The sequence below is a fragment of the Procambarus clarkii genome, chromosome 89 (assembly GCF_040958095.1).
Source record: "Procambarus clarkii isolate CNS0578487 chromosome 89, FALCON_Pclarkii_2.0, whole genome shotgun sequence".
Taxonomy (NCBI): domain Eukaryota; kingdom Metazoa; phylum Arthropoda; class Malacostraca; order Decapoda; family Cambaridae; genus Procambarus; species Procambarus clarkii.
The window spans coordinates 16,979,281-16,995,645 of NC_091238.1; the positions used below are offsets into that span (position 1 = coordinate 16,979,281).

General features: G+C 41.1%; 1 protein-coding gene and 1 long non-coding RNA gene across 2 annotated transcripts in view; one reads left to right on the forward strand and one right to left on the reverse strand.

The window, feature by feature from the left end:
• The window catches only part of LOC138359172 (uncharacterized), a 209,684-nt gene that overhangs the window by 150,371 nt on the left and 42,948 nt on the right, over positions 1–16,365 (forward strand). The window lies entirely within an intron of this gene.
• Positions 1,896–11,023, reverse strand: LOC123773328 (phenoloxidase-activating factor 2). Its single transcript, XM_045766952.2, has 9 exons — positions 10,769–11,023; positions 7,884–7,992; positions 6,482–6,596; positions 5,989–6,090; positions 5,280–5,409; positions 3,952–4,066; positions 3,672–3,840; positions 2,651–2,818; positions 1,896–2,496 (listed from the first exon to the last, which is right to left on the reverse strand). Exons 1-9 carry the CDS (start codon positions 10,956–10,958, stop codon positions 2,191–2,193), a joined length of 1,404 nt encoding a protein of 467 aa, XP_045622908.2. The 5' UTR covers positions 10,959–11,023; the 3' UTR covers positions 1,896–2,190.

The following is a 16,365-nucleotide window of genomic DNA, read 5'->3' on the forward strand; positions in this document are numbered from 1 at the left end:
ATTAGTGAGAAAGGCATTTGTATGTACAGTATTGAGGTTCTGCACATTTAGTATAGGAATTTCTTAAATTATGCAGTAGTGTGTAATTAAACTGAAAAATCATAAGTAATTATCAAAAAGAAGGCACCAAACCGGGAAGGGTATGTAGCACCATCAAATGTGCGGAATAATTAGAGGGTGCTAAATATCACCAAGGATGCCAATACGAGAACAAACGCATAAGGCGAACGATATCAAAAGTATCCGAGTCACCGAGAATTGTATCGAGGGACAGGTGACCACAAGGGGCGGTCGGAAAGCAAGACACTCGTCTTTGAAGTCGGGACATTCAACAAGGATATGCACGACGGTAAGAGGGACAACGCAATTTGGACAATAAGGAGCTGGGCAGCGCTCCATTAAGTGACCGTGAGTTATGGCCAAGATGCAACTGCGCTAGAGCCCTTTCCCACCGCCGGTTACAGTGGCAAGAGGAAGGCCACGGGGGGGACAACGCTTAAGAATTCGCAGTTTGTTACCAACAACAGTACAACAACCCTGCCAACGGGCAAGGATGGAGGAACGAATAACCAGATAAGTCGGAAAAATGAATACCTTTACGGGAAATGGGCATTCCTTTTTCCGACTTATTCGGTTATTCATTCCTCTATCCTTACCCGTTGGCAGGGTTGTTGGTCTTCTGTAATTTGGTAACAAACTGCGCACTCTCAAATGTGTCCCCATGGCCTTCCTCCTGCCACTGTAACCGGCGGTGGAAAATGGCTCTGGCAACGACGCGTATTGGCCATACATGCTAAACTCACGGACACTCAATGGAGCGATGTCCTGCTCCTTATTGTACTAACTGCATTGTTCCTCTTACAGTTGTGCATATCCTTGTTTAATGTCCCGACTTCCAGGACGAGCATTTGTCTTGCTTTCCGACCGTCCCCTGCAGTCACGTGTCCCTATAGAATTCTAGGTGAACCAGATACTTTTGAAATCTTTCACCTTGTGCATTTGTTCTCATTGGCATCTACAGTAATATTTAGCGCCCTCCGATTATCCTGCACACTTGATGGCGCTACATAGCCTTCCCAGCTTGGTACCTTTTAAACAATTACTTTCGAACACTGACGGTAAACTTATAATCCAGGAAGTATTCGAATCATTGCCAAGCAGGGCCCTGGAGTAGTCCCAAAGTCATTTAAGGTGAAAAGTAATTGACACTAGACTGAGGTTGACCTTGCCAAGCAATTACCAAAAGAAAGCAAAGCCAGGGCGTCTCCTGCATAGGATGTGGGGGGGGGGGTTGTCCAGTAGGGTAAATAGGACTTAACTGGGTGTGGGCTCCATCGTAACCAAATCTATGGAGCTTTAATATCCCTAGCAGTCAGAGTTGGGGGCCTAGTGGCCCATATTACTAGTAAGGACTGCCTAGAATTATATATAAACAATTTGACTGCAGTGGGTGGGAGTGCAGGGAAAAAAAGTTAAAGAGGCACATGGGCAACCTCAGTGGTAACTTTACTGAAAAGTCTGAATAGTAGCCTGGGGGACCGAGTAATATCAACCCCCCCCCCCTCCCCCACTTGACCCAGTGTAACTGGACAAGGTAGCTCTGAACCAATTTATTAAAGAACCACTACAACCTTGTTTTACCCCTATCCCCAAACATCCCCACACTGAAGTCTAAAGTATGTTATAGATTTTTATCTATGGCGAGTAGGATATGGCCCATTTTCAATTGCAAATTACCTCTATGTTACTACTTTCCAACATACTTTTAAGCAACATCAAGATGTTTGGGAAAGTAACACATGGTATTTGTCAGTTATGTACTGGTACAAGATTAGTATTAACCAATGAATTTTATAATTCAAATATAGATTTTGCAGGTTTAACAAAGAGGGTAGTTTAGAGAGATTTCAGTTTATTTAGACTATAATACTAACTAGACATCTCTGCTAGTTGGACATTAGTCAGGACTTCCTGTACAAGTTTTAGGATACAGGTAGAGTTGTAACCAATGTAATTAGACATGCTGCTAGAGTTCTTGTACTTCCCCCCCCCTTTAATAAAAGATCAATAGCCATTATGTTAATTATTTAATTTTATATTAAATTAGTTTAGTCATCCACCTTCATTTTGCACATTACAGTGCAAAGTATATACTGAAATGGGATAATTTATATCAATTCTGGCTCTTAGTTATGTAGAAGCTGTACTATTGGCAGCATTTTTGTCCAGTTGTGCACTTACATCCGCCGCACGTCCTCTGTGTTTATCAGGAGCAAAGCCCCTTGAGCCTCCAGCAGGACGTATAATCGTGTATATCCAGTCTATATGATTTGTTATGTCTGCAATTACAGTAATCGAACCTTCACCACAGACTGGAGAGCCAAATGATATAATTCCACTAATAAAATAGTGTTCATGGGCACAATTCTTGTCACGACATGCACTAGGACCAGCTTTGTTATTCAACGGGCAGACTACAGCACCACCACCATCACCCTGCAATGTTGGCCAGTTATGTAAGTCATGTCAAGTTATTACACAATTTAACAATCTTGTTATTTAGGGGATTCTAATATATTGCTTTAAAAGGATTTTAAATGATTAAAAAAAAAGATAAACATTACACTTAGGAATGTTATAAAATACTTACAACACAAGCATCACGTCCATAGCCTCCTATGATGCACTTCTGATTATCAATGTCCAGCACAAACTTGTCATCCACTTTATGGAGTGTTTTATACAGTCTATGTTTGCACTCTTCATCAGCTGTGTAAGTCACTAGAGTGGCTTTCAACACATTGCTTCCAAAATTAGGCTGTTTAGAAGAAAAGATTAGTAATCTAGATACTATCAAAACCAATTTCATTATTAAACTGCACCAGCAACCTAAACTTATTTTAATATATAGACCCCCCTCCCCCCAAAGTGTAAGTTTGGCAGGAAACGGCCAGACTCTAAAGTTTGTCAACATGGATAAACTCAATATTCGTAGTCAAGACCAATCTGGGAAGGTAAGGTAATTATCAAAAGAAGGCACCAAACCGGGAAGGCAATGTAGCACCATTAAAGTGTGAAATAATCAGAGAGTGCTAATATTACCAAGACCAATCTGGGAAATAAAGAAAAAAAATAACTAAACTTCAGTCTGATTCACAATACTGTATAGGTTTGGCAAAAAGATTAGGGACTGCAGTACCTACATCATAGAAATCCATAATTTGGAAATTTACATGTTAATGTGGCAGGAAAAAGGGAGGGGGAGCATACCAGTTTGTCTAGAGGGACCTCAATAAGCCTAGTTAGATCTTTTACAAGGAATGCAATTATTATTAACACCAAAAGTTTACATTAATGTAGGTAACTGAAGTACTATAGATTTAAAATACCTCTCAAGGGTTGTTCAAAACACTAGGAAGTTATCTGGGACGAGGCCAAATTTGAACTTTAAATTCTATGGGATAGATGGATACTTTTATTCTGATTTTAACAAGTGCAGATTTCACATCTTTGCTAGTATTTGAAGATGTGAATGGCACATTTAAAAGATTCTGAAAATAAAGCAGGGAAATTTAAAATTAACATCTGGAAACAAGTTTATGTACTTTAAGAGAAGTTTAGCTCAATAGTACTCAGGGTTTGGCACCATGTCCAAATTATTCTAAACAAACCTTGTAAACATCATCACCCCAACCAACAATAAAGCAATTTAGATGATTATCAAATGTGAAGGTGTCATCAGGTAGACAAGCTGGAGAGATGTGGGGAGTTCTTAAAATGTCCACAGGCCTCTCCATCTGCAGCAGGGCTATGTCATTTAAGTAGGTAGTAGGGTTGTACCTAAGGGAAAAGGTCAAATGAGTTTAAACTCTACATTAAGAGTTACCAAATTTTTATATTCTAGCTTCAGTTGCAGGAGGGGGGGGGGAAATACAAAATGCCTCAACTCGCCCAGTATGAATGAAGACCCTGGAGATCCGCCTTTCCACAGCTGGGAACAACTCTCCTGTAGTGCTGTAAAGATTCCAGTCGCCTAGGCTAGCTTTCAACCTCTCTGGTCTGATCCCTGAAAATAAAAAAAAATCAGGTTTCCAGATATTTTAAAATCTGAAAATAGATAGACTTTGCTAGTTAGGGAGTATTCCTGCTCTGGCAAGAGTCACTGTCTAAAAGGGATCTCTTTGCTTAAAAAAAAAAAAGTTATGAACATACCAACACTTAGGCCAACAATTAAGCAACATTAAGATAAAAGCCTAACCCCACCTCAATACAAGCCTAATATTTATGAATACTGTGCACTGGCTGCCTGTTCCAACAATGAATTGTTATAATTAAGAATGCTGAATATTTCTTTTTTAGTTACCCTATCAACATCTGGCAGACCCAATAAGCTAACCCAAGCAACTTGTGCCAGTCGTGTTACCATTTCTCCAATTATTTAAGTAATGGATGCAGGATCCTCCCAAGTAGTCCTCTGTACAGTAAGGCTTTATTTCACAAATCCCTGGAATACTAAAAATACCTGCATGCTAATTTAGCAATCTACCACCATTTAATAAGGTTTGGGTGCTGTTTTATCAGTCCCCCTCCCCTCTTACCCTCAAATATTCAACCACCTCAAATTTTAGTAAAGTAACTAGAGCAGTTCACTTAATGTTTCAACATTAACTTCTAGTTTTCAGGTGGGCCAAATATTTAAAATGGCTTATCCAGTGCTAACAATTCAGGTAGGGCAATTAGAGAAGTTAAGAGAAACTTTACACTAATGCCAACTTCATTCCTCACTGCCACATTTATGTACAGACCTTGTTATTCTGAACTTTCCTTAAAATGCTCTTAGAAGTCATTACACCACACCATGAGCAAATAAAGTTATTCCTCTATTCACCTAGGTGCAAATAGGTGCTCAGGAGTTAGCCTTTTTGTAGAGTTACATTTTTGAGAGGATTAGTACTTTGACCCTGGGAAGCAGTCCTCAATATAAGCATAACTATATATACACATTAGCTGCCTGTCCCAACATTTATTCATTCCATTGAAATTTGCCACCTTGAAGAGTAACCGATTTGAGACATTACCATGTCCAGTGTGTTTTTAATACAAGACTTCGCTAATGCCTTTTGTCAGTGCATACTGATAATTTCTAAAACTTCTGCAATGCAAGGGTTAAGCAGGGCCATTTTGCCAATTTTGTACAAATTTTTAGCATTCACTCCAGCAAGTCTAGTAGTGAAAGTTTGTCCAAATGTTGTTCCCTGTAACATTTTTAATGCTCTCACCTTTAACACAGTGTGCAGCAGTGAGAAGCATCAGAGGATTAATAAGGGTTGCTCCACAATGGTACCTCAAGGTTTCTTGGGAGATTTTAAACCCAATGTTGAAATTTCTTTCTATTATCAGCAGGGCAACCTGAAAAATGGGGAAGTTAACAGCCCAAGAAGATTCTTTCAAGTCAACTATTAGGAAGTGTCAAAATTGGGTATATTTAACAAATTCTCTTTGCAAGTTACTTTAATTAAATCCAAGCATGACCCACATTTTCCATACATTAAATTGTGCTCCAAAAGCAGCTAAAGACTATTAAAGGAGTAACACTAAATAGTCATACTGGCTTTGTGCTTTCCCAATTAATTGGGTAGTTAAATATTAATCTCCCAATATTATTGTACAGGATACACCAAGCATCAAATTCATAATTCTTTAAAACATCAATGTACAGTACCTTTACCTCTGTATTCAGATCAGTGGTAAACATTTTTATAAATTAAGTTTAGCCCAACAAAAGGTTTGTCAGGTACCAGTATACTGTACCTGTACTGCAAACTTCACTTTAAATAATGCAGAATCTCTTCAAATACTTTAACAGAAAAACCACACTGCAAACATTGTTAAATAATTGCAAGATACCATGATGCCAAACATACAGGGTCCATGGTAAATGGTAAAAAAGGTGATTGTTTTAACATTTTTACCATCACCTGTACTTACATGCCATGGGAACTCTCCAAAACTTGTGATTACTGTATCGTCAAGATAACCAGAAGATACACGAGTTAAATGCTCTGGAGATCTATTCCTGACTCCACATTCCTGTAATAGAATGACTATTAAAACTAGCCTTTTAAGTGTTTTGCCATTTTAACAACCAAGGCATTACGATTCCTAAAAACTAACGGTACAAGCTCGGCAGCCACTTATGAAAAGTAAAAGCCAAATGTAAACTACCCAACAGCTAGAAAGTAGATGGTTTCCCAGCTTAGTTTATTTTATCTTAACATTTATGTTACGTTAAACTTTAAATCACTACCTGCATTATTTCCATGTACAGTAACCATGCAGAGAATACATTTCACACTATTCAAAAGTCAAGATCTTCATTAACATTATATTCATGAAATTTTCCCTGGCTAATTAAAAGGATCAAGTGCCTTCAACATGTCTGTTCAGCATTAATAGCCAAAATATTAGTACTCTTACTTACATCCTTGTATCTATAATTCCGCAGCACTTCCTTTGCTTGCTTTGACAAGCGGCCACTGTAAAGTCTATCATACTCATCATCATAGAAGTCCATGTATGGGTGGGGCAACTTAAATCTGGAATGTTAATTTTGTAAAATAGAAAATTAAGGCTATAAAGTTACATTCCATGTTCACAAGGCAGAGACCAGTCCTGCTGCCGAGGTGAAACCACTTAGTACTGCAGATAAATTAACATTAAAATTATTCAGCATTATTCAGCCATGTTAATGCATTCAAATGTCAAACATTGCACTACCTAAAGTTTATAATATTTGATTCAGGTATTTATAAAATATTATGAACACTATTTAAGAATCTAGAAATTACAGTATAAAAGTTCTGAAACTATCATACTGACATGATGTAGTCTTCACTAAGAGCATTTGCACTGGTCCTGGATGAGAGTAGCAATGATAACGACTATCTCAAAAACTTAGTTCCATAATGTCATTGTCAGCTACCCATGTCACAATACCAGACAAAAACCCAGTGTTTTAGTACAAGATGATCATTATCTTCCTAAAGTACTAAAAACAAAGTACAGTATGTCAAAGCTGTGGCATTAGACTGGCTAGCAGAAATTTATAAAAAAATTTAGCATTATCACTTTTCTGGTTTAAATTAAGAACTAGATTTATCTAGACAAATTTTATAGATTTGAGAGACTGGCATGTACAGTGTACTGTACTGCCTAAATTTATCATCAATTTGTTTCAGAAAATTAAGCCAAGTTTAGTAATTGAACATTAACATTTGTGCAGTTAAAAATGGACAAATGTGGACAAAGTCTAATACTGTATTGTATTGCCCAATTATAGGGCAAATTTGTGTTACTGATGTTGCCAATTAATGGTATGCATAGCATTTAAAGTAAGTGGTGGGACTTGTTACTTCCAAGCTGTTGCCACAAGCTTTATCTGCTCTGAGCATCTTCCCCTCCCACAAGGTAACTTAATGCACTGGCTATTTTATGCCACCGAAATAACTAGCTCGTACAAGAATTAACAATCAGCAAAGATCATATGGTATAGCACAAACTATAAAAGGTTATTATACAACTGGGCAGCCTAACTGGTAAATTTAACCTGTAAACCATCTTTCATCTTTACAAAGATACTTATAGGTAATGGGGCAGAGGCTGTAGGTACCATCACTGGTAGAAGCACCTTTAGCACTTAAATTTCCTGAAGGTTATCAAGGTTCTTTCCTCAAGGTACATTCTACAAGATCAAATTACCATTTTAAATATTTTATGAAGTCAAACACTTTAGTATGTGGCAGCAAGTGATTAGACAGACCACCTTATTACTCCAAATAATTACAGGGAACAAAGTACTGTACTGATAAAATTCTATATTGTACCTGTGGTCACTGCGATGTTCAGCCCCATGCTTTATGTCACGCTGTAGACAACAAACAAATCCCTCGTAACCACCTGTGCCACAAGTGAAGGGTTCCCGGGCTCTCAATCCTGAAAAATTTGAGGTCAGGATGGAGTGATTTATTTATAATATTGCTTTAATACAATGGCCATTTACTCTGAATACAATCACTACAGTAAACTTTAAACCGGAACCAATGGTTACACAAGACCTAATTAAATTACATTTTAACCTCTAACTGATATACATTCTTCATCCTCCTGGCCGAGGATGCAATAAGGAAGAAACTTTCCAATATACAGTACTGTTTATGTAGTATGCATTTTTACAGCACACACTCCCCATATTAGTTCAGGATGTTTGGTATGTATACCAGCAAAAAATGAGCCAATTCCCAGTTTTTTTTTTTTTTTTTTTTTTTTTTTTGTTTTTAAATGTCAACTTAAAAGTTTAGTGATTGCATAAGCCAGTTCAAACTTTTGGGATATGAAGTTTAAGCAAGAACATTCAACACATTTTTATGCAATATTCCTAAAGATAAATTTACAGAATTCATTGGAACCCAAATCTGTCTAGAAAAAGTCAGGGCATCACTTGTCAAAAATGTATGCACAACCATCCCTATTTACCGATCTTAAAACACCTTTGTAATTGTAGTTGTGTTGGGAACAGTGTTGTGAAGTCAATTCAGAATAAATCAGATTTTCCATAAAGGCAAGTAGCGATCAGTTTGACTGGTACAAGCTCAATTACTTTTACAAGACTACTTAAAAGCAAACCAACCACATGCATAGAATTAAACAACCAATAAATACTGTAGAGTCGTTTTGTCAAGACAAGTCTATGAGCCTTTCTTCCTCATTAAAACCACCACCATTTGAACTTTACTCATGCTAGCACATACACTAAAGTCTTGTGAACTGCAACTAGCTTCCTGCCTAAATCCAGGTTGAGCAGGCAGACAATCTAGCACAGTTGGAACATCCCGGTGCAAATTGGTTACTCAAGGTTTATATATCTGAACTGTGCATTGTTGCTCAAAACTTTTGACAAGTTTTGGGCTGTGCCATATTGCAACCGATGACATTGCTGCCCGATGATTGCTCTGGCACCTCTGCAAGTGGATGATGGAATGGGGGAAAAGAGGAAAAAGGGAGAGGGCTTGTGGACGATTGATTGTGGCAGGAAAATATTAGGATTACCTCACTAACAAGTTAATAGCATTATGATTTTTTTAAATATTTAAATTTTATACAGTACATTTAAAAACCGGTACGAATCTAAACAAGACCCAAATCATATGAACGCTTCTTTTCTATTTATACAAGAAGCAACGAGAAAGTTGCCAACTCACCACTTCGGATACAAATATTCAGTGCATGGCTTAAACAGTGGTTCATAATACAGGTATTCTTTATTCATATTTTAATATTTAATACTAGGCAGGTAAAACAACAAAACTACTACACAACTTTAAAAAAAATTTTGGTGGTGCTTCTAGCTTCATGTGAAAAACGGTTGGCAATTGCTTCCATGTTTCAGTGGCATTAGTAGAGTGGAGGGGGAATGGGGGGGAGAAAGCCTAAGCATCTCCAGATTCGTTTTTCTTGTCTCTAAACATACTTGAACTTTAATAGTGGTGGCCCGTGCATTTCACTACATATTTCTCAATCTCTAGTACTCTCCTTGTAAAAAAAAGTACTGGCCTGATAAAATGCCACCCAATTACTACAGAGAAGCCAAAATATCTTAAGAGGTTTAAAGCTTTTTTCTTACTCTCCACTAAATGCCTTTGGACACCGGGTGGAGTATCATGGATGTTGCATTCACCAAGATTGACACCCATTATCAAGGTGTTTACAAGTTATTCCTACTACTACCGAGTGCTAAAGGACTGCCACATGAACCCGATAACAAGAATTTTGCGTCACCACGTTTGTTAAACTATATTGACCTCTAGTTCAGGAGAATCCCCAGCCATATGCCATATGGCTGCAGTATCACAGGTCAGCCGATGACACCAGGACAAGTGCGCTTCACACCCCCGAACCTTTGTGGAAATTGTTGTGAAACTTCTCCCTGGTTGTATTTTGTGAGCAGGCGTTTTAACTTAAATTTATAAAATACATTTTCGATGTTTTGTTTAGTAATAGTTTTATTATAATTATAGAGTACAAAAGAGTACTTAATCGTTTGACATTTACAGAAATGGTTTAGGAAACAAGCTTTTGTCAGACCTACCCGAGCTCCAGCACCTATAAATTGGCACTGCACCCCTGATGTCAACCCACGTGAAGTTGGCAATGCCACTTCTAGATGTGTAGCAAGGTGTACCCATTATTGTCTAGTCTACCAGCAGGTAACACCATGGAAGAATTATTACCAAGGACCTTATAATGATAGAGATTATAATATGCAAAGAATTTTAACTTTTAGGGTACTTTATGACTAATTTCAAGTTAGTGACAGCCCAATAAAAAAGATTTGAATGAGTTTTGATCGGCATTCATGGGCCTCATCTTCGAGATAGTCGTGTATTAACACGAGGCCACAAGAACGAGGGACATTCCATGTGATGGGTTGTATATTCACTAGGAAATACTACATTCAATACCTTTATCCCATGGGGCAAGAATGGCCATGTCCTATGCAATAATAGGAAAGTTATAATCTAGAAGTAATGACAGACTTCAGCCAAGGGCCGAAGTGAGAGCCCTTATACAACTACAGTACAAGTCTTGGTGTCCAACAGCACAAGCTTAAGAAAACTAAGAGAGCCTTCAAGTGATCAAATACACGATTGCCTGGAAGTTAATAAACATGCCATTTTGAAATATTTGATGAAAAAAATACGAAAGTCCTCACCGACAACGGAACAGACCACCGGCGGGACACACTGCAGGTCCTGGGGACACGGCGGTGCAACCCGCTGCGGGGGTGGAGGTAGCGATGGAGGAGGCAGCAGCGAAGGAGGTGGAGGCAGCGACGGAGGCGGTAATGGAGGCCTCTGGCAGCAACACACCCCCACCAGACACAGTACTAGAGCAACCTTCATGTTCCTATACACAGCGGAGCACCGACTATCCACCGTGGAGGCTCGATGCCGACTGTTGGGTTGCCGGCTTCACGCTTAGCCACGCCCCCTTCCTCTCCTCATTCATTAATTATAAAATAATACAAAATACTATGTGTGTAAATAGTAAGTAAATATCACGTTACATATTATTAGGTATTGTATACAAAATAATTACAAGATTTTTTTTTATTTTTGTTGTGTCAGGTTTTGTCCACATTTAATTACAGTATTGGCAGTTAAGCCCGTGCATCTTCGGTACTGCCAACTGGCCACGATATTATTATTCATTATTATTATTAAATATGAGTTTAATTCATCGTATGAGTGGCGATGGACACGTGATGTGATCAGGATATATAATTCAGTGTCGGGGGACAGAAAGCCAAAGTGTATTCATACACGTTTTGGCTTTTATCGAGGTCTCCCCCCCCCACCCCAAGGCCGAATTACTGACCCTGCCTAGGATCCAACCCGACAACAAGCTGACTAACTCCTGGGTACCTACTCTAGGTGAACAGAGGCATTAGGTGAAAGGAAATGTACCCCCCCCCCCCAACTATATCTGTCCCGCCCGGGATTCTAACCCGAAATACTCTATTGTGCGTCGAGAACTACCCCGACTGTACTACAGGGACCCTTTTTTATATTATATATATATATATATATACATATATATATACACATATATATATATATGTATATATATATATATATATATATATATATATATATATATATATATATATATATAATATGCGAACAAGCCTGAATGGTCCCCAGGACTATATGCGACTGAAAACTCACACCCCAGAAGTGACTCGAACCCATACTCCCAGGAGCAACGCAACTGTTAACTACAGGGCGCCTTAATCCGCTTGACCATCACGGCCGGACAAAAGGAAGTGGTAGCCGAAGCTATTTGAACCACTTCCCCGCCGGCAACTCGGATGGTAATCTTGGGCATAGCATTTCACCAAATCACCTCATTCTTTTACGGCACACGTGAGGAATACAAATGCGAACAAGCCTGAATGGTCCCCAGGACTATATGCGACTGAAAACTCACACCCCAGAAGTGACTCGAACCCATACTCCCAGGAGCAACGCAACTGGTAACTACAGGGCGCCTTAATCCGCTTGACCATCACGGCCGGACAAAAGGAAGTAGTAGCCGAAGCTATTTAAACCACTTCTCCGCCGGCAACTCGGATGGTAATCTTGGGCATAGCATTTTAGCATGCTATGCCCAAGATTACCATCTCTATTACAAGGTTGGTGTCTAGGGCAAGTGGAGGGTTTTAGGTAGGGCTAAGGAGTTTTTTGTTTGGTCGAGCTAGGAATGGAGTTTAGTTGAGTTCTGGGACTGTATAGCTTTGTGGGGGTTGGATGAGATGTATATTTGGATGAGATGTATATTTGCTAGGCTTACGGTTGCACAACTGGTCGGGGTCTGGTTACACAACTGGTCGAGCTTCGGTTACACAACTGGTCGGGCTCCGGTTAAATAACTGGCCGGGCTCCGGTTAAATAACTGGTCGGGCTCCGGGGGTGTCACTTGGGCTATGGGTTGTGCATGGTCAGGCTCCGGTTCGTGAATGGTTGTGCTTCAGTGGTTGTTTGTGTACTATTGCTCCAGGTTTGTTTGCTAGGGCTCTATGTTTATATGTTTGCTAGAAATTCGTTTTTTTATATAGTTCAATTGTTTGCTATGGCTCCATAGTTGGTTTCTAGGGCAAGTGGAGGGTTTTAGGTAGGGCTAAAGAGATTTTTGTTTGGTCGAGCTACGAATGGAGTTTGGTTGTGCTTTGCGACTGTTTAGCTTGGTGGGGGTTGGATGAGATGTATACTTGCTAGGCTTACGGTTGCACAACTGGTCGGGGTCTGGTTACACAACTGGTCAAGCTTCGGTTACACAACTGGTTGGGCTCCGGTTAAATAACTGGTCGGGCTCCGGTTAAATAACAGGTCGGGCTCCGGTTAAATAACTGGTCGGGCTCCGGGGGTGTCACTTGGGCTATGGGTTGTGCATGATCAGGCTTCGGTTCGTGCATGGTTGTGCTTCAGTGGTTGTTTGTGTACTAGTGCTCCAGGTTTGTTTGCTAAGGCTCTGTTTAATTGTTTGCTAGAAACCGAGGTTTCTTTTTTTGTATGTAGTTCAATTGTTTGCTGTGGCTCAAAAGTTGGTGTCAGGGCAAGTGGAGGGTTTTAGGTAGGGCTAAGGAGATTTTTGTTTGGTCGAGCTAGGAATGGAGTTTGGTTGTGTTCTGGGCCTGTTAGCTTGGTGGGGGTTGGATGAGATGTATACTTGCTAGGCTTATGGTTACATAACTGGTCGGGGTCTGGTTACACAACTGGTCGAGCTTCGGTTACACAACTGGTCGGGCCCCGGTTAAACAACTGGTCGGGCTCCGGGGGTGTCACTTGGGCTATGGGTTGTGCATGGTCAGGCTCCAGTTCGTACATGGTTGTCCTTCAGTGGTTATTTGTGTACTAGTGCTCCAGGTTTGTTTGCTAAGGCTCTATGTTTATATGTTTGCTAGAAATCCGGGTTTCTTTTTTTGTATATAGTTCAATTGTTTGCTATGGCTCAAAAGTTGGTGTCTAGGGCAAGTGGAGGGTTTTAGGTAGGGCTAAGGAGATTTTTGTTTGGTCGAGCTAGGAATGGAGTTTAGTTGAGTTCTGGGACTGTTTAGCTTTGTGGGGGTTGGATGAGATGTATATTTGCTAGGCTTACAATTGCACAACTGGTCGGGGTCTGGTTACACAACTGGTCGAGCTTCGGTTACACAACTGGTCGGGCTCCGGTTAAATAACTGGTCGGGCTCCGGTTTGTAGCGAGTAGATTATCCCAATAATATACTCGCTCCAAATATAGTGTTAATGTTCCTGTCAACCTTTGGAGATGAATGAGGTGAGGCGTTGCCCGGGCAACACGGTGAGATGCCCGAGCAATATAAGCAGCGGTGTAGCGAACATTAACTAGTCTACTTTCAAGTGTGGTCTAGAGCAGACACTTGCGAGATACTGTACCAACGCTCAGTGCGCTCAACTCACACCAACGTATCACCTGTGTACTTCTGTATATTCGACCAAATATATATATAGTATCTTAGTGTCTGTGTTTATTTGTCACCATACTTTACGTAACAATAGAACCGTTACATTGGTGACCCAGTGAGTGAAAAAGAACACCTAGTCACAAACTAGATCTTCGTCATGGATTTATCTACCAGGTTTCCAGCATACAACGCAGATGATTCAGAATTTTGGTTCATGCAGATGGAGGCTATTTTCGACCTTCACGAAGTTTCGACGATACCCAGCCACGATGGACTACAACATGGACTCTCACTGGACCTCTACTGCTACTGTTTGCTGTGATGGAACACTGCCAACACCCTCGCCACAGCTATGATTTTCATCGCGTCCATCTCTGCATTTTCATCTACTACGGCTTGCTGCTCCACAATCGTTACTCACTCATCTGACAGCCTCATCAATGATTACATCATGTTGGATCTACAGCTTGTCCTGCCGACTCTCCGTCGCTGCCAGGGCACTGCTCGTCCTACGCCCACGACAGCTGCTCTGTCATCAGATTCGTCTACACGTTCACTGCATTTTGATACTCGGCCGACTCAAGCCCTTTGCGCAGTACAGGACTTACAGCTTGCGTTTCCGACACTTCGTCGCCTTCAGGACAATTCAGCTCTAGATGTGATTACCTCGTTGTCCTAACTACGTGCCTACATTACCTCCTAATGTCCTGGTGCCCGAGCCCATCCGCCCCGGATCTAAATGCTCCACCAGCGACCCAAGGACGCAACAATTATGCACATTCTTCTCTCCTGCTACACCGAGCTTGTCCACACACTGCCTACATCTTTTGGTACCAGACTACAATTTCCACAGTCAACAATGTAGTACTCGGCGTGTACAGTCCTAATTATCAACCCAAGACGCTACAGCTTCGACACAGAGCAGACAGCAGACTACGACCGCATCGAGCCGCCACGCTCTCGCTCCCCGAGTTTAGACACTCACAAATCTCAATCGAGCCGCCACGCTCTCCCACATAGAGCTCCACGACTCCGGCCTCACTCAGCTCTCTGCTCTGCTCCAGGCTTCGTCTCAACGTCTGCGACACTGCTAAATCCAGAGACACATCCGCCGACTACGCAGTTCACTTTTCGACCCCAGTTACCAGCCGCACCACAACCTGATCCTACGACAACGGACGATCCTGTACGACCTCTCACCCTACAACCCCAGTTACCAGCCGCACCACAACCTGATCCTGTGCGACCTCCCACCCTACGACCCCAGTTAGATGACATCAGCGAAGAGGAGGAAGTTAACTTTGATGGTTATGTAACGCGAGCAGGGCGTACAATTCGCCGACCAGCTAAGTTCCTTGATCAAGTATTTTTCCTTTCATCCCCTGGGAGGGGGGAGTTCTGTAGCGAGTAGATTATCCCAATAATATACTCGCTCCAAATATAGTGTTAATGTTCCTGTCAACCTTTGGAGATGAATGAGGTGAGGCGTTGCCCGGGCAACACGGTGAGATGCCCGAGCAATATAAGCAGCGGTGTAGCGAACATTAACTAGTCTACTTTCAAGTGTGGTCTAGAGCAGACACTTGCGAGATACTGTACCAACGCTCAGTGCGCTCAACTCACACCAACGTATCACCTGTGTACTTCTGTATATTCGACCAAATATATATATAGTATCTTAGTGTCTGTGTTTATTTGTCACCATACTTTACGTAACAATAGAACCGTTACAGGTTAAATAACTGGTCGGGCTCCGGGGGTGTCACTTGGGCTATGGGTTGTGCATGGTCAGGCTTTGGTTCGTGCATGGTTGTGCTCCAGCGGTTGTTTGTGTACTAGTGCTCCAGGTTTGTTTGTTAGGGCTCTATGTTTATATGTTTGCTAGAAATTCGTTTTTTTATATAGTTCAATTGTTTGCTATGGCTCCATAGTTGGTTTCTAGGGCAAGTGGAGGGTTTTAGGTAGGGCTAAAGAGATTTTTGTTTGGTCGAGCTACGAATGGAGTTTGGTTGTGCTTTGCGACTGTTTAGCTTGGTGGGGGTTGGATGAGATGTATACTTGCTAGGCTTACGGTTGCACAACTGGTCGGGGTCTGGTTACACAACTGGTCAAGCTTCGGTTACACAACTGGTCGGGCTCCAGTTAAATAACTGGTCGGGCTCCGGTTATATAACTGGTCGGGCTCCGGTTAAATAACTGGTCGGGCTCCGGTTAAATAACTGGTCGGGCTCCGGGGGTGTCACTTGGGCTATGGGTTGTGCATGATCAGGCTTCGGTTCGTGCATGGTTGTGCTTCAGTGGTTGTTTGTGTACTAGTGCTCCAGGTT

Excerpts from the sequence above, each read along its gene's own strand:
- LOC123773328 (XM_045766952.2), bottom strand. The coding sequence starts at position 10,958 with ATGAAGGTTGCTCTAGTACTGTGTCTGGTGGGGGTGTGTTGCTGCCAG. Across the intron at positions 4,067-5,279 it reads TGCTGCACACTGTGTTAAAG|GGATCAGACCAGAGAGGTTG; the intron begins GTGAGAGCATTA and ends TTTTATTTTCAG. Across the intron at positions 2,819-3,671 it reads GGGGTGATGATGTTTACAAG|CCTAATTTTGGAAGCAATGT; the intron begins GTTTGTTTAGAA and ends TCTTCTAAACAG.